The sequence below is a fragment of the Myxocyprinus asiaticus genome, unplaced genomic scaffold (assembly GCF_019703515.2).
Source record: "Myxocyprinus asiaticus isolate MX2 ecotype Aquarium Trade unplaced genomic scaffold, UBuf_Myxa_2 HiC_scaffold_80, whole genome shotgun sequence".
NCBI lineage: Eukaryota > Metazoa > Chordata > Actinopteri > Cypriniformes > Catostomidae > Myxocyprinus > Myxocyprinus asiaticus.
In genome coordinates, this window is record NW_026249830.1 from 915 (window position 1) to 24,278 (window position 23,364).

Below are 23,364 nucleotides of genomic sequence, written 5' to 3' on the forward strand. Positions count from 1 at the left end.
TGCACCCTCGCAGCCCGACCACGCCCTCCTCCTCGTCACACTCGCCCGATTCAAGCCGGGGTGCTAACCGGACTGACCTACTAGAGAGTGTAGAGAGGGAAAAGAACCAGGTGGTGAAAAAAGAGAGCAGGAGCACAAGTTACAATCTTGTTACTGATCAATCAGTTGACCACCTTTAACCCACACTGAATTCAAGCTGCTACCATTTGCAGAGTCCCAAAACACAAACACCTCAACCAATAGACTGATAGATCACTCTCAGCACTCTCTGGATGTCTTTAATGCTTTTCAACCCTACAACTGTATAACAGCACCAGATATTTACAGGTGTGTCAGATGTGATATTAGGGTTTTTTTCTCAGCTGATCTGTCAGTTTGAGCAGGATTAATAAATTGCATATTTTTATATGTCAATATTTTGCAATTTGCATTTGAGTGTTGAAATATTCTGCTGAATCAGATTCATATTTACTCTCTCAGATATTGTGATGTTTCATGGTGTTTGTTATAGATAAGACAGACACTGTCTGGACACACACAGAAGTTTCAGTAATGACTGTCTCTTTAACTGTTACAGATCCAGGTCCGTCTTCAGGTGTAATAGCAGGTATAATTGTTGGTGTTCTGCTGCTCGTGGCTGCAGTGACTGCTGGTGTTTTTTATCACCGCAGACAAGCAGGGCAACAGGGCAAGTAATACATTCAGCTGATATATAAGAGGAAAATATGAGATTTATTGGGCAAAATGAGTCTTTAAAAGATGTGCATTTTCATACTCAAAACATTTTCTTATTAACAAAAGTATTTAATTGAGTTTATTGTTTTTAAAACAGGTCAAGCGCAGCCACGTGATGATCAGGTAAGATACTATGTGCATTGAATCTCTCTGTATCTCTGACTGCACATAACTCAATTTACAACAGATGCAGTCATGTATTTGATTTCACTTGAGGCTGGGTGCACACTCTGATATTTTCTGTGCTTTATGACTTTAGTATTTTCTGTCAGAATGTATGTTAACATCCAGCTGAGATCTTAACCCTTGTGCGACATTCAGGACTTTTTTATCTTTTTCATTTTTGTTTTTTTGATCATTTTGGCTGTGTTAATGCCAACGGCATAAATTTAGCAAAAGGTGTGTATTTTTGGGGGGAATTTTGATATGTCAATGTCAGTTCCTATAATACATCTATAATACACTGTGTACACAAAATAGTTACACTCAGGACCTTCAGGACAAAAATGTCCCCATTGAAACCCATTAAAACTGCAATATTTGATCTCAGTGCCATTAAAGCATAAAATCGTGACTTTCATTCTGGAGCCCTGGCTTCAAATTTTTTTTTTTTTAATATATATTTTCCACCAGATGGCGCCATTTTTCTCATGTTTAGCCTATGGAGCAAATACATGCTTTTCCCCTATTTTCTGTTTGCTGTATTATAGAGCACTGCAGGCCAATTGAATAAATAATGCAGATAAAATTGTGTGTGTTGGTATGTATGTCAGAGTGTGTTTTGTATGTGTGTATTGAGAAGTGTGTGTGTGTGTGTGTGTAAAAAAACAAGTGGCATTATATAAACAAACTGGCATTTAAAGGGTTAAAATCTTGAAAATGAATGAATATTTGGTAGTTATGATCAGGACTGATGTTGGTTAAAAAACATTAGAAAAATTATATGAATATATAATATTATTATGGCAGTTTTTTGACGCTGACATTTTTGTCCTCTAAGGACCTCTGAGTAACTTTTTTAAATTGACGCACAAGGGTTAAATAAAACAAAGGCAGAAAATATCAGTCAACAGTTTTATGTCAGACTGTGCAAGACATTTTGTTTGATATGGTTTAAAAAGTTCAAAAAATGTTTGAAAAGAAAACCAATAAAATCTTTATTTAGTTACATAATGTCAAGTTAGTTTATTTGTATAGCACCATGTATAGTTGACATAGTCAGAATGCAAGTTGTTTCAAAGAAGCTTTACAGGAAATAATACCCCTAATAAACAAGTTAAAGGTGACTGTAAGAATATACCAGTCAACAGATTAAACAGTAAGCCAATAGAGGCTGTACATTACAGTGATTTTACCATAGATAAGACTGACATCACTGTAATACATGGCCTCTTGTGGATTATTGCTTTTATAAAATGATGGCTTTCTAAACATTTCAAACAGGACTTTATTCAAAGAAAGATGACTGTTGTGCTGGTAGTTTCTCTTGTGTAAGTTTCAGTTATTTTCTGACCTTCTGTTGTTGTAACTGAAATCTGCGTTTTTTTTTACAGGAGAATGATGGAGCGAATCCACCACCTCATCAGAATGACGGAGTGAACGAGCTGACTCCTCTGAATGACGGAGTGAACGAGCTGACTCCTCTGAATGACGGAGTGAACGAGCTGACTCCTCTGAATGACGGAGTGAATGAGCTGACTCCTCTGAATGACGGAGTGAATGAGCTGACTCCTCTGAATGACGGAGTGAACGAGATGATTCCTCTGAATGAAAGAGTGAATGAGGACTGAGTGAACGAGCTGACTCCTCTGAATGACGGAGTGAATGAGCTGACTCCTCTGAATGACGGAGTGAACGAGTCGACTCCTCTGAATGACGGAGTGAACGAGTCGACTCCTCTGAATGACGGAGTGAACGAGTCGACTCCTCTGAATGACGGAGTGAACGAGTCGACTCCTCTGAATGACGGAGTGAACGAGTCGACTCCTCTGAATGGCGGAGTGAACGTCTCGACTCATTAGACTCTTTTGATAACTGATGAGACTGAGACTACCAGTCTGTTGACCCATCAACCTTATTTTATTATTTTTGTATTGAGAAGTACAATGGAGAGATTACAGGAAACAGTGGGGAATAGTGGATCGGAGACATTATGCCAGCTGAACTACTTGTGTTGCCCACATGAGCACCACCACTGACATATGGGACGCCCCCACGACAACATTATGAGCTCTTACGACTTTCAGCCAATAATATTATGGTTAAATTTGCTCATACAGAGTGATTTTACTGTGCATAGAAGCCGCATTAAACTGCCAAATATATTGTGTTTACACAGACTTTTTAATGGCACACAGAGGCGGCCAAAATTTACACAGGAATCACAATCGTGGGAGATGCATGAATCTCAGGTACTGATTATAACATAGAGGTTGATGCACTGTAGACTTGCTGCTCTAAAGAACAAAAAAGGTCTTCCCTGTGGATAATAATGGATGATAATAATGGATGAGCAGTGGTTCTCAAACCTTTCAAGACAAGTACCACCTCAGATCAAATAAGAACAACTGTGCCACCTCGTTTTTTTATTCACTGAGTCCAAGTTTAAAGGGATAGTTCACACAAAAATGACAATTTACTCATTCTCATGCATTCCAGATGTGTATGACTTTCTTTGTTCTGCAAAACACAAGTGAAGATTATTATATAATGACAGAATAATACATTTTTGACTTATATCAGTGCGCACTTTGTACCAGAAATCACCCCGTCACAATCCTGAAGCAATAATGAGACCTTTACACTAGTCTTAGATAAAGATTTACCACATTTGAAAGTAAATTGGATAACTAAACACATTTTTACTAATACATTTAAAATATTTGTCTATTTTCAAAGTAATTTTGAATTGTCATGTTGTGTGCCATTTAGAAGACCGCTGATCTAAAGCATTTTTTATGCATTATTTTGATTTCTCAGGCAGTTGGTCATTTTATCATCTCATCTATATCCTCTTCTATTGTTGACAGACAGATTGTAAACTAGTGAAAGTAGTTATAGGTCCAAAGTGTGTACACTCATCGTTACCTTGTCTTACATCTTCACCAAAGCTTCATTTTTATGTGAGGGTCAAAAGACAAGCCTTTGCTAAAAATGTTTTTATGTACACTAAAATGTTGGTCAGATAAATTCAATGTAGTATTCTAAAGCATTTTCCTCATATTGGGGATGTTTTGATCAATAATTATCATGTTGTTTATTATGATCATCAATGTTCTTTCAGCGTTTGGTGTATAGCATTGTGTTGGGTTTCTCGATAACATTATCTTAACGTTGTATGTTATTGTACAATGGTGCAACAGCTGTTTTCCAAACCAGCATGTAGATCCTCATTATTAAGTAAAACTTGATTAATTACTGGAGCTGTGAGACCTCAATGTGTTGAATAATGTTTGATGTACTGTGCACTTGAAACTGCTATTGTACATCATGCAGTGTGTGACTGTAATGATATAGACTAGCCACATGGAGCAGATCAGAGGAAGAGGAGAAATATTAAAGTGCAGTTTATTGAACTGTAAGGTGTTGTGGATGAAGCATCAGCTTCATGACAAATGTATATTTTTCATGTACCAATGTTTTATAAATAAAACTTTATATATCTTTATTGATGAGGTGCAACAGTTTTTCTTTGTATTTGATTAGAACAGAATTTTGATTCATGAATAGCTTGTAACAGCCTTCTTGAAATTATAACAGGGTTTGTGGTGTTTTTTAGAGGTGCTGGTTAAATTAGCTGATTTATTGAGGATGCAACCACAAAATCTTAGAAGCATTTGCTTAAATTAGAAATGTGCATTTGTTCTAACTTTGTGACTTGATCATGTGAATGTGTCAGTAGGTCAGTGGTTTGTCTTACCAATTTACACGTTTATTTTTTTTGCATTTGGCTGCTGTCTTGTGCATAAATGAGTATTTATAACATGCTCTTTTGGGCAAAGAGAGAGGTTTTTACCTTCTTTGTGCACAAGCTGGAGCTCAATGCACAATGTGTAACTTGTAGGGCCAATGCATACTCTCACACTACACACACTTCCTGTATTCATACCCTGCTGAAGTATTTTACATTCACCAATATGTCCAGTATATAACCATGTAAACCATGTAAATCACCCTTGATGAACAGTAAAAAAAATAAATAACAAATAATAAACATGGAATAAAATGTTAGACAGGAGAGCAGTGAAGAATATCATCATTGTTTAATAATATACTCTGACATTTGTTTTGTGTTAGTTTATTATATAATTGACATGTTATAAACTACAACGGACAGTCAGGACTGCTGAGAGGATAATTGGTGCCCCCCTGCCCACCCTCCAAGAACTGTACATCTCCAGATTGAAGAAACGAGCAGGTCTACTCTGGACCCCACACACCCTGCCCACTCCCTCTTTGAACAGTTTCCCTCTGGCTGGTGCTACAGAGCAATCAGCGCCAGGACATCCAGGCACAAGAACAGTTTTTACTATTTTCCACATGAACAATTAAACCACCTTCAGGACTCCCCCATAGTGCAATAATGTAAATAAATATCTCATGTCATATGTAAATTCACTCATATTTAATTCAATAACTGCACATACCCCTACCTTGCACTTGTATTACCACTTGCACATGTACATACGCCATTCTATGTTATATGTCCTATTATTTGTGTCTATTTATACTTTTACCTTGTTTTATATTCTGTCACTGTGATGTTCTGTGTGCACTTGCTTGCTTGTTTCTCCTTGTGTACGTGAGCACACTTGGCAATAAAACTCATTCTGATTCTGATTCTGTTATTGTTTATGGGGAAGTTCATCCAGTTTTTTTTTTTTTTTACTCTTTTACTTATGTTGTTCCAGCTCTTTTTACTTTTTTCAAAAATCTCAAGAATGGCCTGTGACGAAGGGGCAGTCTGCACATGAAAGTATGCATCTTTCAGGTCGATTGATACAAACCAGTCCGGAGTAAGAACATGAGACAGGTCACCATCTTGAATGGAGATTTCTTGAGTGTCTGATTCAAGGGTCTCAAGTCCGGTATGGGCCGCAATCCACCGCTCTTTTTGTGACCAGAAAATAATGTCTGTAAAAACCTTTCTGCTCTTTCATTCTTTCATTCCACTCTCTGTCACATAATTGGGGGAGGAGATTCTGTACCTTTGAGCTTATAACTGGTGCATCCAATTAGAATACAGTGGAGGAGAGAACGCCATTGAAGCAAGGTGGATGCTTCACAAACTGAAGCACAAATCCTTTCTGGACTGTCTTCATTATCCAACTGGAGACCCTTGGACACAGGGGCTAGTCTCTGACCACTTGGGGTTTGAGCACCACCCACTCAGTTGCTCAGGATAACATACTTGGTTGGTTAAAGCTGGAAATGTATTTTTGTGTATGTGTTTGTGCCTCAAGCTTTTTTATTTCTTTACAAAAACAGACTATGGGGAGAGTGAGAGGAATATTGCGGGGACACTGAGAAATGTTCTAGGCCTTCTTTGGAGCCGAAGTAGACTGGTCCATGTGCAAACGACTCAGTAGGTGCCAAACCACCAGGAACGCTTGGCCCGCCCAGAAGAAACTTTACTGCTGGGACAAGCACCAGGATGCATCACCTTTCACTTAGGTACAGACAAATTTAGGCAAAATCAGTGTTCCTTGGACATGAATCTATCTCTTTACATCCATAACACATGGAAAACTTTTTAGGCGTGCATACCAATTATGTTCGGGCCTAAGCTGGTTTGAAATTCTGGGGTTTCACCCGCTTGAATCAGACTGGATGAAGTAACAGAAATGGTGCACAAAGAGAAGACCTAATCCATCATGCCAACCATATGCTGAAGACTTGCTGTTGGGGTTGGAACAGCATTACAATTAAGAGGACTCACAGAAGGCAGTGAGTGGGCAGGTATGCAGACAAATTGCTAATGAGAATGGGAGATGGCATTAGGGCTTGGCACAACAGTACTCTGGTTGCAAGCTGATATTGGACATTGTCTGCTGTGCTACTGAAGTGACTCTCTTTATATCACTTTGATAATTATCCAGCACTCCTGGACCTCAGCGGCACTCCACTTATCTTCTCTAACCTTCAGGTTAGAAACAGCATTACACCCACTGGAGTGCTGAGTCTCACAAGTTGAATCAGGCTGTACTAAGCTGGACTGGTGCACAATGTTAAGGCTGGCCGAAATACTCTCCCCTATTTTCTGAGCCAGATCAGTGATGATGAGCCCTAATAATTCAGGAGTAATGTTCAGTAGCAGGGTGAGTGACTGGAGTAATGAAAACACTTACCGTTTTGGCCACTGGGGACAGTGTTTCACATTTCGGTACACACAGACCAATTATAGCTAAAGAAACGTCAGTCTGCTGTTTCTGATTTCACTGTGAGATCAGTCTGTGTAGAGCTAGCTGCTGGTCCCACAGGAGCACCAACATCTAATCAACTGTGTGCACATGGTCAAGCCCTACATTAGCTAATGCCCCCCCTGGTGAAATTTTGCAACCCTCTATTGACACATTGGAGAAAGAATCGCCATTGGCTGGTATATTTTAGTTTTTACTTGCCAGACTTTTAACAATATGTAAGATTAATGCACCAGAAAACTGAAAAAGATATTAAGCAAACCGAGAAGGGGGGCATCTTCACATGACTTCACACAGTATAGTATGCAAGATTGGACATTTTATTTTCATATTTTGCTTTTGATTATTTTAATCACATTTTAGCTTGAGTAATAATGTACAAATTTCACATTCTACTAATTTATATGATGTCATGAAATTGCATTTTCAGTAATGGTACAAGCTGTTGTCACTGTTTAAAATTTTAAACACATTTTAACAAAATGTTCACAAGATTGGAACCTAATAATGAAAACAGAATTACACATATACAAATGATTTAATAACTGTATTGTTAAAATAATAATTTTAGTGCTAATCTATCAAAACTATTATGCAATAAAAAAAATTACTAAACCATTATATAGATGAAGCATGAGTCTATTTGTCAAATTTATAAATATTTACAGAGTTTTCTGAAGTTAAAATACCTCACAATGTATGATTGTGCCTATAAATATTTATGTATTTACACATTTATTACAGTTACTACATTTACTACATTGTGTTAAATGTTTGTTTATATGCAGTTGTGCCAGAACCCTCCTACTAAGGCGGGGGTCCCCAAACTACGCCCTACAGGCCGAATACAGGCCCTCCGAAACGTTTGAGGAACCATGCCTGTCACACGTTTTCACCGGCCTGCTCTGGAAGCGTGAGACTGATTTGTTGGCTTTTCAGACTGACTATGGTGTGAACCAATAGCATTCAAGTGTGGTCTGTTAAGGCAGTGTTTCTCAACCTTTTTGACTCCAAGGCCCCCTTGTGGGTCCCGACCCCATGGTTGAGAAACACTGTGTTAAGGAGCATCTCATTGGTTTTACCAATCGTTTGAGTCTGAATAACAAAAGAAGTCTCTTTCATGAAGGAACTGAATGTACTGGTACACTTGTTCACAAACAAAATGCATGAATCAGTCATCGTTAATGAGGATCTGCTGAACGACTAAACAAGAGGAGGCAAGTGGTTTGTTCAATTCGGCAATCTCGTTCAACAAGAGTGATAAATAATTTATTACAATGGCACCCGGACTTTATTGAAACTCAATTATTTTTTAGGCTAGTATTGTCTTTTTTGTATAGCTTGATAAAAGTAATGCTTAGCAATTCACAATATGATTGATATGTTTTGTTGACATTTGTGGGGAAACGCTTATGATGCTTAAACTCTCTGCAGTGCTGAAGTCTCTTAGTAGAAGCGTTGAGATGCAAATTTTAATAAATAATAATTAGACTTTTTCCGATCGTGAATAATTTTGCTATTTCCTCGTTTAAACTGTTAAAAATAGTCATTTTGTGCCACCTACTGGTGAAAAAGAATAATTTGCAGAAATGCTCAATGAACAAATCAATGAACTAATCTGAACAAATCTTTTTGATGAACAGATTAAAAAGACTCATCACTGAGATTAATCAATACCACCACCACTACTGCATAGAGTACTTATTACAAGTTCTTTCAGCCAATGGATGGATCCACTGATGTAAGATGAAGTAAGCTCAAATGTAACATTAAACACAGATTTGAAGTTTTTTTCATGCAAGCCTACAATAGAAAAACATATAATGAAAGTTCTCTTGAAATGACTGGGATATATACAGGATACTGCCATTGAAAGTGCTTCTCTCCTGTTGGCAGGTAAGAATAAAGGGGTAATGAGAATTCAGGAAAGCTGAAATACTGTTGAGGGAAAGCATGGTTTTGTGGTTTATTTTGGGTGTGATTTATTAGAGTATTTTATCTTCTCATGAAGACAGCAGCGTACTCCACCTCACTCTCTTCTTCAGCTTTCTGTGAGAAAATCACAAAAATAGAAAAATTTAAATTAAAATGATGGAAAAGTATAAAACAATTAAAAGTTAAAGTTTAAATTAAAGTTGTTGATTATAAGTTTAGAAACAAAACAGTGATTTTAATGCAAAAATATTCAGATGTTTGTACAGTGCATTGCAGCAGAGCTCTTTTGATGCACTTTATTAGCCACGATTCTCTGATTTGGTGGATCTTGCTGTATCCAAAACAGTGGATGATGGCTTTAACAGAAGCATCTACAATCGATTAAAGGGATAGTTCACCTAAAAAATTAAAATTCTCTCATTATTTACTCACTGAACTGCTGAACACATTTGAAGAAAAAAATAAAAATACCTCAGCTCTGAAGGTCCTTAAAATGCAAGTGGATGGTCATCAGAACTTTGAAGCTCCAAAAATCACAGACTGTCAGCATAAATGTCATCCATATGACTCCAGCGGTTAAATTAATGTTTTCTAAAGCTTTTGATGCAAAAAAGATCAACATTTAAGTACTTTTCAACTATAATCTGATGCTTCCGGTAAGCTTCATGAGAGTGCTGAGTTCACGCCATCTCACGTGTGTCGTATTCACGTTGCCATGGATACCGAGGTAATCTCATGTTTTTCTCTAAGTTGAGACATCCAGGATAAGCACACAAACGCACCATTGTGAGTAAAGAAACAGATAAATACAGATCTAAACCAAAACCAGTGAAGCTTCTATACAGTGTTCCTCCTTCTCACTTGTAAACAGCGCTGCTCTTCCATGTGTTTCTCAAGTGCATCAGTACTCACGTGTCTCCCGCTGCTGACCGGAAATGATGGTTTATCGTTAAAAAGCTTAAATATTGATCTTTTTCACACCAAAATCGATCATATTTCTTTAGAAGACATTCATTTAACCGCTGGAGTCATATGGACGTTTATGCTGACTGTCTGTGATTTTTGGAGCTTCAAAAGAGAAATCTCCATTCACTTGCATTTTAAGGACCTACTGAGATAGTTTTCTATTTTTCTTCAAATGTGTTCTGGGGAAGAAAGAAAGTCATACACAAATTGGATGGCATGAGGGTGAGTAAATGATGAGAGAATTTCCAATCGGTTTTGGGTGAGAACAAACCAAAATACAACTCCCTTTTCCCTGTACATCTTGCCATTGCAGTGTCTACGCACCATCATGATTTCAAGCTCAATTACACTTCCTAGTCTTGACACATATGCAGAGCACTAGATGGTGCTATAGGAAGTGTAATCGAGCTTGAAATCACGATCGCCAAGCAGACTGCTGTCAAGATTTTATTGTGAAAAGGGTGTTACATTTTGGTCTGTTCTCAACCAAAACAGATTGGATCTCTTCAGAAGACATTGATTAAACCATTGGAGTTTTATGGATTACTTTTATGATGACTTTATGTCATATTTGGACCGTCAGAGTTCTGGCCACCAGTCACTTGCATTGTATGGACCTACAGAGCTGAAATATTCTTCTAAAAAATCTTCATTTGTGTTCTGCAGAAATAAAAAAGGTCATACACATCTGGGATAACATGAGGGTGAGTCAGTGATGAGAGAAGTTTCATTTTTTGGGTGAACTATTCCTTTAAAGTAAAAACAACAACAACAAAAAATCTTAAAAGTGTCAAATTAAAAATGCTACAGATACTTAGAAATTAGAAATAGAAAATAACTGAATATAAATGAGTACTGAAATACTTCAGAGTCAGTTTATATAACATTATTTAAATCCCAAATAAATACCATGTTATTACCATCACGTTACCATACTACTGTCTATTTTATAAGCCGTTGTGAGAAACCTCTGCTAGTGAGGTCATATGAATACTTTAAGTCTAGAGATGCACTGTAACAATATTTACATTCAAACTGCACCAAAAAAATGTAGAAATACTGTTCGAAACTCACTTTTGGAGTAGTGATGCCACCCCTGATTACCTCTATCAAAAAACAAATGTGGTGCCATCATTCCACAAAATAAAAATAAAATGCACATAATAAAAAATATGATATAATTAGACACTTCAATCACTAGAATGAAAGATCATTACACAAACACAATGCAGAGTTCTCAACATTCAGATCAGAGACACAGAGCACAAAAAATATCTTACCAAGTGATGTGCATTTCCTGTACAGAATGTTGGATCAGCATAAGTTATCTCTTCTTCAAGTGTCTGGACTGTTTCAGAAATAACAAAAACAAATAAAACCCCATATTTCTTTTCGTTCAGAAATCTTTTTGTTTTTTTTTTTAACAAAGAATGTTTTTGCATCAAGTGATTAATGTTAAAAAAAAAAGGCATTTGCTCTAGTTAACACTTGCCGTCTTGATGTGTTTTTTTGTGTTTCCTGTAGCTGCAGAATATCACAACTGCAGCCACAATCAACAGAGATCCGGCAGCAGCAGAAATCAGCTCTATATAAACCAAAGATGAGTCCAGATCTAATATAAACAGAGAGAGACAGTCAATAGTGTAACTGAATCTGTCAATCTGATTTTAAACATGTCAAAAACACAAATATCAGCGCTGACATACCTGAACACGTCTGACAGACATCAGTAATGTTGAGATGTTTAGTCTGGTTTCTGATGGGATTGTTGATCACACAGCTGTAGATGTTGTTCTCCTGATATTCCACCTCCAGAGGTAGAGAGAGACTGCTGTTGAGATCAGACACACTGATGGAGGAGAATAAACTGTTTCCTTTGTACCAGGAGAGAGTCACCTGTGTCACATTCACCACTGAACACACCAACACACATTTAGAGCTTGAAGAACATTGAGAAGAGTCTCTGATGATGACAGGAATGGGCAGACGAGCTGAAAAGATTGCAAGAATAAATAAATGGATAAATGAAATTAGTCATGTTGTCAGTTTAATGCATTGAGTGAGAGTTTAGCATGATGGCGGTCATTAAACCTCAATTAGAGCTGTTCAGTTTATAGTCCTAAAAAATCATTTACAATTGTCAAATCGTGGATTCTCTCTGGAAATTTCTAATGGGGTTAAAGAGTAGCAGTATTCGAATAATGAGTAAAAGAAGGTCTGTGGTTAAAATCACTTAAAGAGACTTTAACGTTTTGTTCCAAAATGAACCTAAATTACACACTCATTGCTAAAGCGTGAATTTTGAAGCTTTTTTCACTACATAAGCTCAATAAATACCACAAGAATGCAAGTTTACATGCTTGATGAATCAGGCTATCATTGTTGTCCATATGTAGCAACATGTTCTCCACTTACATTTTAAAAGGACACAACAGCTCCAGAATTCACGTTTGAGGTATGACTGTGTAATCATTTGTAGGACAAAACAAGAAAGTATCTTATTAACCAAATAATATTAACCAAAACTCGTCATTTGAAAACCACTTTTCTAAAAAGTGGTGAAAGTGGTTTCACGTGGTGAAATAATCTTCCAGGTTGGACTACAAACTGACATCATGACTAAACATCTCTGTATTTAATACTATAAGAACATATAGAGGGCAGGATAAATGACACTGAAACTCTACTCACCATAGACAGTAACACTGAATGTTTTTGATGACATTTTAGCTCCACTGATCTCTAGTTTATAAAGTCCAGTGTCTGTGATTCTGGTGTTTGTGATGGTGAGATCTCCAGTTTTATTGTTCAGTTGCAGTCTGCCTCTGAATCTCCCATCAACACCATCTGATGTACTGAAGATTCGAATCTCTTTACTGATTCGAGCAAAGGGATCATTTTTAGCTTCAAAATCCCACAGCATGTAGTCACCTTCATGTATATCAGTAACATTAGTGTGTAGAGTAACATATTCTCCCTCCATCACTGACACTGATTCAACGCCAAACACACCTGGAGAAAAAATGGGAACAAAGTTTGTCACAGATTGAAGTAACTGTTGGTTTATTATATCTTTAACTGAAATCAGTTGTGGTTTATAACTAAATGTGAACTGAATAATATCCAGAACAGCAGCAGAGTCACAGAAGAAGGAAATGAACATCAACAGTCAGATTTGTGTGGATCTTTGTGGTTTTTATGTTGAGAATGATAAATGCGTGAAGTTACATAAGTTAATTACAGCTAAGATTTACAGAATTAAGTTTAATTCTGCTGGTTATTGTTAATAGCTTCATATTTTAACATGTGGACTGTCCCACACAGAATCTGCACTAGTGAAATGTAGAATTCAAACGCCACATTCTGTTTTTGTCAATAACATATTTTGGACAATTTTATCATGCTTACAGCTACTAAAAGTGTAGAATTTTCATTTGAGTTTGACACATTTTGCCATATTTCAATCTATTCCACTGAATGGATAGTGAAACCCATTCTGTGGAAAGAAAACCCTGCAGCCATAACAGCACAGAAATTGTGAAATAAAAGTAATCAGATCCCGTCTCAGACTGCTGATGGTACATTTAGATCAGTAGACCAGAATCCAAATTCACTCTCACAATAATAGATTGATTTGATTTATCTGGGAAAAACACCAAATGCAAATCCTCTGACTAATTTGAACAGTAGCGATGGTGTTATTCTGTTTTGAAAATGCATTTATAACTTACCAACCAGATGCCACCAGCAAAAATAGAATAAAACAAGTGTGTGAAACATTTTCTTCAGCAGTTCACTAAACAGTCTGAAATAATAACTCTTGTGTTGCGTGTGAATCCTCCCCTGACAAGTTTTTGAATGCCCTCCCAGTTCATGCATACTCTGTTCATATAGATGAGAGATACTGTATATGTAACATAAAAATGTTTTTAGACGTTCACTGTTTTAGTGATGGAAAATATTCTTTATTTTCATGATTTAACATATTTGTTGAAAGGTAGTAATCTGGCTGTGATAGATATCTAAAAACTGAAGAGTGGAATAAAGTGATATTGGATTAGTCATCCTAAATTCCATGTCAATATAGTAATTATTGCTTTAAAAATGGTTGTATATGTTTTTACTGTAACTGTCAATTGTTGTGTATGGCAAACAAAACAAAGGAAGTTAAAACCGTCTATCATCATGCACTAACATTTTTATTATATGCACTGACACTCGACCAGCTCAGTTTAGTTTAGTCAAAGTGAAACCTGTTGTGGTCTGATTGTTTTTTTTTAGACATGTGGTTTGGTGTGGAAAAATAGCTTGTGCAAAAAAAACAGGTATTTACTGCACATCAAGTCAATTCATTTTATTTATACAACACTTCACAATATATGTATTTTTTTAAAGCATCTTTACAGAATATCATACTGCAATGTCCGGTGACTAGCTTCATTGAATATCATATCTTAATGCTTTTGTCTTTAAGCCCCCAGTGAGCAAGCCACAGATGATTGTGTTTTATTTGTAGGTGACAAGCTCTTTCCAACGGAAGCCCCAAACCACAAGGGGGTAAAACAAATTCACAAGGTGAGAAAAAATTGTCTTAAGGTCTATTTGGACATGACTAGTTTTATACAGTGCATTCATAAAGTATTCAGACCCCTTTATTTTTTTTCACATTTTGTTATGGTGCAGCCTTATGCTAAAATGCTTTAAATGATTATTCCACCTGTGGCAAATTCAATTGATTGGACATGATTTGGAAAGGCACACACCTGTCTATATAAGGTCTCACAGCTGAAAATGCATATCAGAGCAAAAATCAAGCCATGAGGTAAAATTAACTGCCTGCAGAGTTCTGAGACAGGATTGTGTCGAGGCACAGATATGGGGAAGGCTACAGAAATATTTCAGCTGCATTGAAGGTTCCCAAGATCACAGTGGCCTCCATAATTCTTAAATGGAAGAAGTTTGGAACAACCAGGACTCTTCCTAGAGCTGGCTGCCCAGCCAAACTGAGCAATCGGGGGAGAAGGGCCTTGGTAAGAGAGGTGACCAAGAACCCGATGGTCACTCTGGTTGAGCTCCAGAGATCATGTGTGGAGATGGGAGAAACTTGCAGAAGAACAACCATCACTGCAACACTCCACCAATCTGAAATCAATTGGAATTTGCAAAAAAAAAAAAAAAAAATTAAAAAAAAACACCTAAAGGACTCTCAGTCTGTGAGAAAAAAGATACTCTGGTCTGATGAAATGAACATTGAAGGTTGAAGGAACCTGGTCTAGAGTGCTCAGGACCTCAGACTGGCCCAAAGGTTCAGCTTACAACAGGACAATGACCCTAAGCACACAGCCAAGACAACGCAAGAGCCCTAAGTCAGACAACTCTGTTAGGGTAATGTGGTAATTGACATGACTTATAAATGTGGCTTCACAATTGCTGTAGGAAAGCAGATAGCCAGATAGTCTGCCGGTGTCATGATTCACTGTTGTTTTTCCCTGTGTTTTGCCTCTGTCTTCTGTCACTAGTCTCCTTTGCACTACATTTCCCATAATTCACTGCCCCGATCACTACCAGCTGTTCCCTGTTGTTCTCACCTGTGCTTCATTTACCTCGTTTATCCCTGTGTCTGTTTTGCCCTTATGTCTGTTTAACCCTTGTCAGTTGTTGTGTTTCTCTTCAGTTCTTGCTTCAGTTTCTATCCTGTTTGTTTACATTTGTTTTTTGCTTCCTGGTTCCCAGTCTTGCCCTGTTCCAGCATTTATCCTGTTTTGTATTTTGTTTTATTTTTTCATTAAAGTTAAACTGCTCCTAGATCCCGCTCTCATGACCTTCTTCGAACGTTACAGAACAACTGACCAAACCGAAATTGATCTAGCAGCTTACATTATGCAGTTGAGCCGAGCGAACTTACCCATCAGGGAATACTCACATCTTTTTAGCACCGTTGCCAGATACACAGTCTGCTCCACGCCATGTCACAGCAATGCCTGGGTATGCTCCACGCCATGTCACAGCCACGCCTGGGTCTGCTCCACGCCATGTCACAGCCACGCCTGAGTCTGCTCCATGCCATGTCACAGCCATGCCTGAGTCTGCTCCATGCCATGTCATAGCCAAGCCTTCCGTGACTCCTTGCTCGAAGCCTTCCATGGCACCTGTCTCCAAGTTAAATAATCTGCCACTAATGTCGGTGCATAGGGCCATGAAGACCCTTCCTCACAAATTGTCAGTGCCCATGCCTGCCACAGCCAATGAGCTAATGCTCATGCCTGCCACAGCCAACGAGCCAATGCCCATGCCTGCCATGGCCAATGAGCCAACGCCCATGCCTGCCACGGCCACGGCCAACGAGCCAACGCCCACGCCCGTCACAGCCACTGAGTCAACACCCACGCCTGTCACAGCCAGTGAGCCAATGCCCACGCCTGCCACGGTCACCGAGCCAATGCCCACGCCTGCCACGGTCAACGAGCTGGAAGCCTCGTCCATCCCAGAGCCAACGTTGCCAGCCTCGTCCATCCCAGAACCAACGTTGCCAACTTCAGCAGTCCAGAAGAGGAGGAGGAGGAGATGAAAGGCTTCGACTCTCGAGTCTCTGCCCGTGCCCACGACCACAGAGGTCGTTCCTGAGTCTCTGCCAGTGTTCATGACCACAGAGGTCATTCCCGAGTCTCTGTCCATGCCCACAACCACAGAGGACGTTCCTGAATCTCTTCCAGTGTTCACGACCACAGAGGTTGTTCCCGAGTCTCTGTCCAGGTTCACGACCACAGAGGTCATTCCCGAGTCTTTGCCCATGCCCGAAACCACAGAGGTCATCCCCAAGTCTCTGCCAGTGTTCACGACCAGAGAGGTCATTCCCGAGTCTCTGCCCATGCCCACGAACACAAAGGTCGTTCTTGAGTCTCTGCCCATGCCCACGACCACAGAGGTCATTCCCGAGTCTCTGCCCATGCCCGTGACCACAGAGGTCATTCCCGAGTCTTTGCCCATGCCCGTGACCACAGAGGTCATTCCCAAGTCTCTGCTCATGTTCGCGACCACAGAGCTCATTTCCCAGTCATCCAGGACTCTTAGTCTCGAGCCTCCCATGGCTCCGCCTTCCACAGCTTTGCCCCTCGAGCCTGCCAAGGCTCTGCCCCTCGAGCCTCCTACGGCTCCACCTTCCATGGCTCTGCCCCCGAGCCTCCCACAGCTCCGCCTTCCACGGCTTCACCCCTCGAGCCTTCTATGGCTCTGCATGACACGGCTTCACCCCTCGAGCCTCCTACGGCTCCGCCTTCCATGGCCCCACCGTCAGAGTCTTCCATGGCTCCAGTCTCTTGTCTGTGGCTGCCTCCCAGGCCTCCTGACCCTGTTTCAGCCCTGTGGCCACCAACCAGGCCTCCTGATCCAGTCCCTACCCTGAGGTGGTCTCCTTGTTCTCATGGCCGTCCACCTGATCTGCTCAGGTCTTCTGGGTTTCCTGGCCGTCCGTCTGATCTGCTCTGGTCTCCTGGGTCTCCTGGCCATCCGCCTGATCTGCTCTGGTCTTCTGGGTCTCCTGGCCATCCACCTGATCTGCTCTGGTCTCCTTGGTCTCATGGCTGTCCACCTGATCTGCTCTGGTCTTCTGGGTCTCCTAGCCATCCGCCTGATCTGCTCTGGTCTCCTGGGTCTCCTGTCCATCCGCCTGATCTGCTCTGGTCTCCTGGGTCTCCTGGCCGTCCGCCTGATCTGCTCTGGTCTCCTCGATCTCATGACCATCCGCCTGATCTGCTCTGGTCTTCTGGGTCTCCTGGCTGTCCGCCTGATCTGCCCTGGTCTCCTGGGTCTCCTGGCTGTCCACCTGATCTGCTCTGGTCTCCTTGGTCTCCTTGGTCTCATGGCCATCCGCCTGATCTGCTCTGGTCTTCTGGGTCTCCTGGCTGTCCACCTGATCTGCTCTGGTGTCCCTGGTCTCAAGGCCATCCACCTGATCTGCCCTGGTCTCTTTGGTGTCCGGCTCCTTCTTGGCCCTGCCTCCTTTACCTGCCTTCCTTGGGCATCAGGAGCCATCCATTGGGGGGTTATGTCATGATTCACTGTTGTTTTGCCCTGTGTTTTGCCTTTGCCTTCTGTCGCTAGTCTCCCTTGCACTACATTTCCCATAATTCACTGCCCTGATCACTACCAGCTGTTCCCTATTGTTCTCACCTGTGTTTCATTTACCTAGTTTATCCCTGTGTATATATTGCCCTTATGTCTGTTTAACCTTTGTCAATTGTGTTTCTCTCCAGTTCGTGCTTCGGTTTCTATCCTGTTTGTTTACATTTGTTTTTTGCTTCCTGTTTCCCAGTCTTGCCCTATTCCAGCGTTTATCCTGTTTTGTATTTTGTTTTATTTTTTTAATTAAAGTTAAGCTGCTCCTAAATCCCACTCTTGTGACCTTCTTCAAACATTACAGCCAGCATATTAATACTGTGGATGCAAAGAGTTTAAGAGATTTAATGCACATTGCAAAGTATATGCAACCTATGGGGGAACTAGTTTTTTCAATTAGTCAAACTCACACTTAGACTTTGGGAAACGTGGTGCTATTTTTATAATGTGGTGATATTTTAGTGCATTTCTATCTTTAAACTGTGGAATGCTTTGTTTGTAAAATGTTAATAAAGCATTATATTGTTTTGTTTTCTTTCCTAAGATGGAACTAAATGCATTTTGACAGAAAAAGAAGTATATATGATGTAAAATTTCAGCATTTTCAATATCTGTGATTAATCGTGATTAACTACAAAAATGTATGCGAATAATGGCTATTAAAAAATTTAAACATTTGACAGCACAACATTTTTCTGAACTTTTTACAGACTTCACTTTCCAGTACTGGTAAATATTACAGGGTCTTTTATAAGGATGTCAATTTTCTGACATTTCATTATCGATCGTTGTGGAAATTAACGATCATTAATCATAATTGATTTATCGTAAACATTAATACCACAAAACACACATGGAGAACTACAAATAATATGTGCATGTAGTCAACTTTTTAAATATAATTTAAATTAATACTCTTAAGAAATATAAGTATTGAAATTTTGTTTTTAACATTTTCTTAGTTCAGTGTATTTTAATACATTTAGACTGTTTAGTATGAATTTATGAATTTTTTAATTACTGTTAATGAATTACTTTTAATATTAACTTGTATACAAGATACATATTTAAGTTCATTAAAGCTTTACGTTGTGGATCATGGCATGTTTCGGACTTTTGGGATTATTTTTTTTATTTCAAATTAAGTGAAATCATATGTGTAAACAGTACATAACATACCTTTTGTCTGGTGATGGTGAGAAAAGCTATATGTTCCTTTGTGCTTTCACAGCAATCACTGACATAATTGTAGGTTGGAATTAAACAAGGAGACCAGCAAATCAATAGTGAACATATGCTAGATGGACGTCTCTGACCGTTGAAATGCGTCTCATCTCTTTTAGTGTAAAGCACTGTTTAAAGACATTACTCGTGTCAGCGTTGCCCAAAGCAATGATATAGTGGTGGTGATTTTGATTTATTTCAGTGACTTGATTCTTTTGATTCCATTCACCAAAAAGATTCGCTCAGATTTGTTCACTGATTTGCTCATTGACCATTTCTTCAAGTTAAGCCTTTGCGCCTGTAGATGGTGTCAAATGGCCATCTTTTAAGTAATTGTGTTGAACCAAAAGCAGTCATTCATGACCAGAACAAGTCTAATTATCCTTAATTACTATTTGCGTGTCTACTATACTACTACAGACTTTAACACTGCAGTGATCACAAATGACAACAAAGCATATCTGTGATGTTCTGAACTGCTGAGCAATTTTTTATTCAAGCTATACAAAAAAAAAAAAAACAACAACAACAACAATACTAGCTTAAAAAAATATTTATGAGTTTCAATAACATCCATATATCATTTTAATGTGTGGTCTGGTCATCACTCTCTTTTATTCATAGTTAATCCGGCCCCTTTTCTTATTGAACAAGACTGACAAACTGAAAGAACGACATGCAGCACCTCCTCTCGTTCAGCTGGTCAGCATATTGTTTAAGAACGAGATGACAGATTCATTTAATTTGTTCATGACTGAGTTTACCAGTACATTTAGTTAGTTCACGAACAACATGACTGACTAGTTCAGTGAGGGGTGTATTCTTTTAGTGGGTCAAACTAATGAAATGCTCCCTCACAGCCCACTCTCTAATGCTATTGGCTAACACTAAAAGTTAGTCTTTAAAAGCAACACAAATGGAATCTGCATGTCTACAAATGTATGAAGACACTTTAAAAATAGAGTTTAAACACCATAACCATTTTCACCACAAATGGCAGGTCTTATTTTCCCTATATTTTGTCAAATGCTGGTCTTCATTTTGTCCAAGACAGAGAAAAAGTTAAAGAAAAGCCTAATAATATCTTACACTCTGCACCAAAGCACAACATTTACATTCGTAATTCATGTCCTTATAACTGTACGTCTTCAGTCATTTTTACATATTCATAAATAGGGTTATAAATTATGTTTTATGCATACCTATAAACTTGTCTTTAGTGCATTTAACCCCTTTCTCTCATTGCTGAACGTGACTGACTCACATGCTAAACTGAATGATCGATATACCTCCTCTTCAGTCGTGCAGCAGATACTCATTCACGAACGAGATGACTGAGTGAGTCGTTCATTTCATTCGCAAATGATTTTACCAGTTCATTCAGTTTGCTCATGAACGACACCTATCATCTCGTCCAGACTCAATGACTGACTACAACCCGAATTCTGAAAAAGTTGGGACAGTGTGAAAGCACTACAAATGCACATTATATTATGTTTTACCTTGTGAATTTCATTGTTTCTTATTTTTATTTATTTTTTTAAATGTACAGTAATTTCATATCAGATGATTGCAACACTCCAAAATAGTTGGGACAGTGGAATGTTTACCACTGTGAAACATCACCATTTCTTCTAATAACACTTATTAAGCATTTAGGCACTGAGGACACAAGTTTGTTAAGTTTAAAAAGTGGAATTTTCCCCCATTCATCCATTATGCAGGTCTTCAGCTGCACAATTGTATGGTGTCTTCGTTGCCGTATTGTGCGCTTCATAATGTGCCACACATTCTCAATTGGAGATGGTCAGGACTGCAGGCAGGCCAGTCTAGCACCCACACTCTCTGCTTACACAGCCATGCACTTGTAATCTGGGCAGTATGTGGTTTGAAGTTGTCCTGCTGAAAATTCAGGGACGTCCCTGAAAAAGGTGGTGCTGGATGGCAATATATGTTGCTCCAAAATTTTTACATATCTGTCTACATTAATGGTGCCCTCACAGACACACCCCTGGCCCATACAGACACTGGCTTTTGGACCTGACACTGAGAACAGCTTGGATGGTTCTTTTCCTCTTTGGCCTGGAGAACATGATGGCTGGGTTTTTCAAAAACGTTTTTAAATATGGACTCATCGGACCAAAAAACACAGTTCCACTTTTCTACTTTCCATCTAAGATGAGACCGAGCCCAGAGAAGTCGGCAGAGCTTCTGGACAGTGTTGATGTATGGCTTCTCCTTTACATAGTAAAGTCTTAACTTACATCTGTGAATGCAGTGGCGAATGGTGTTCAATAACAAAGGTTTACTAAAGTAATCCCAAGCCCATGTTCATGATATCCATTACAGATGTATGGTCTTTTTTAAGATAGTGATGTCTGAGAGATCAGAGATCACGTGCATTCAGAACTGGTTTTCGTCTTGCCCTTTACGCACCAAGATTTGACCAGATTCCTTGAATCTTTTAACTACATTGTGCACTGTAGAGGGTGAAATGCCCAAAATCCTTCCAATTTGTCTTTGGGGAACATTGTTCTCAAAGTGTTGGATTATTTGCTGAAGCATCTGTTGGCAAATTGACAAGTCTCGAATGATCCTTGCTCTTGAAGGACTAGGCTGTATAAGGAGGCTCCTTATATACTATGACATGATTGCCTCACCTGTTTAACATCTCCTGTTTCACATCGCCTTGTTATTTCAACTCATAAAATTGTTATTAGTTTTAAATTGCCCCTGTCTCAACTTTTTTGGAGTGTGTTGCAATCATCTGATTTGAAATTACTGTACATTTAAAAAAAAAAAAAAAAAATATGAAATTCACAAGGTAAAACATCATATAATGTGTAGTTGTAGTGCTTTCAGTATAGTAAAGGGTGAATATAATTTACAAATCATTATTATTAGCATGTGACTTGTGTGCAAGAACCCATTTGAAGTCCCAGAAGTCACTGCGGCACAACATGTTTTCCTTCAAGAGTTTTCCACTGTCAGCTCGCGTTAGTCTGACGTCTTGTGAGATTTGTCATCATACTCCATCAACATGTGTTGTATTGTCAGGCATCATTTTAAGTAAAACGCATGGAGGAAAAGAGCAATGGCATCTCAGGGTCATTATTTAGGGTGGGGCACAAACAATCACTTAACAATCAGTTATCTGACCGATCTTGGAAACACTGACGAATAATTCCAAATGCTGTCCGTCATTTTGACTGATAAAAAAGAAACAAGAAAAACATTTTAAACTAGTACATTAGTTTAGACTTCACTCTTTGTCTCTCACATTCATGAGCAAGGCACTTAACTCCAGGTTGCTGTGGGGGGGACTGTCCTTGTAATAAGTGTAACTGTAAGTCACTTTGGATAAAAGCGTCTGCCAAATGCAAAAATGTAAAAACATCTGTGAGATGTACTGTACGTGTGCTATCAGGGTAAGCAAGAGAACGCAAGTCTGTTCTCTGTGTTCTTAGCATTGAGGAACACAGATGGATTCATGAACAGACCTGGTTTATTTGTTGTTCATTTTTCATAAAACAGAGCTGTTTCAATGTTATATAATGTACTGTATGTAAATACTGTGTGTCCTTGCCAGACACTTCAGTCACTCATAAAGCCTTGCATTTGTGAGTTAGTTTGTCTGGAAATTATTTTTGAATTGATTTTTGTATGAAAAATAATGTGAACTAAGCTAAGTAGGCTATTGAGCAAATGAAGAGCTGATGGAGATCTGAATTCCTGCTTTGGACATTACACAGATACATCTCCGAGATGTCTGGTTTAGATCTTTTCATCTGGAAAGCATCACATTTCAATTAACATCTACTAAACCTCTTAAATTGTGATTTGACATATTATTTCACCATTGTGAATGGAAGAGATAGTTTGAATGGGTGTGAGAGACAAACTTTTCACTTAAACTTTTGAGTAAAATCATCAAAACCGTCTTCCATCTTCAACCTTTGAGATCTTTCAT

General features: G+C 38.9%; 1 protein-coding gene across 1 annotated transcript; it reads right to left on the reverse strand.

The window, feature by feature from the left end:
* Positions 1-11,536: 11,536 nt before the first annotated feature.
* On the reverse strand, positions 11,537-14,489 carry LOC127439525 (SLAM family member 9-like). Its single transcript, XM_051695697.1, has 4 exons — positions 13,787-14,489; positions 12,747-13,067; positions 11,762-12,046; positions 11,537-11,667 (listed from the first exon to the last, which is right to left on the reverse strand). Exons 1-4 carry the CDS (start codon positions 13,932-13,934, stop codon positions 11,537-11,539), a joined length of 885 nt encoding a protein of 294 aa, XP_051551657.1. The 5' UTR covers positions 13,935-14,489.
* Between the last annotated feature and the right edge of the window lie 8,875 nt (positions 14,490-23,364).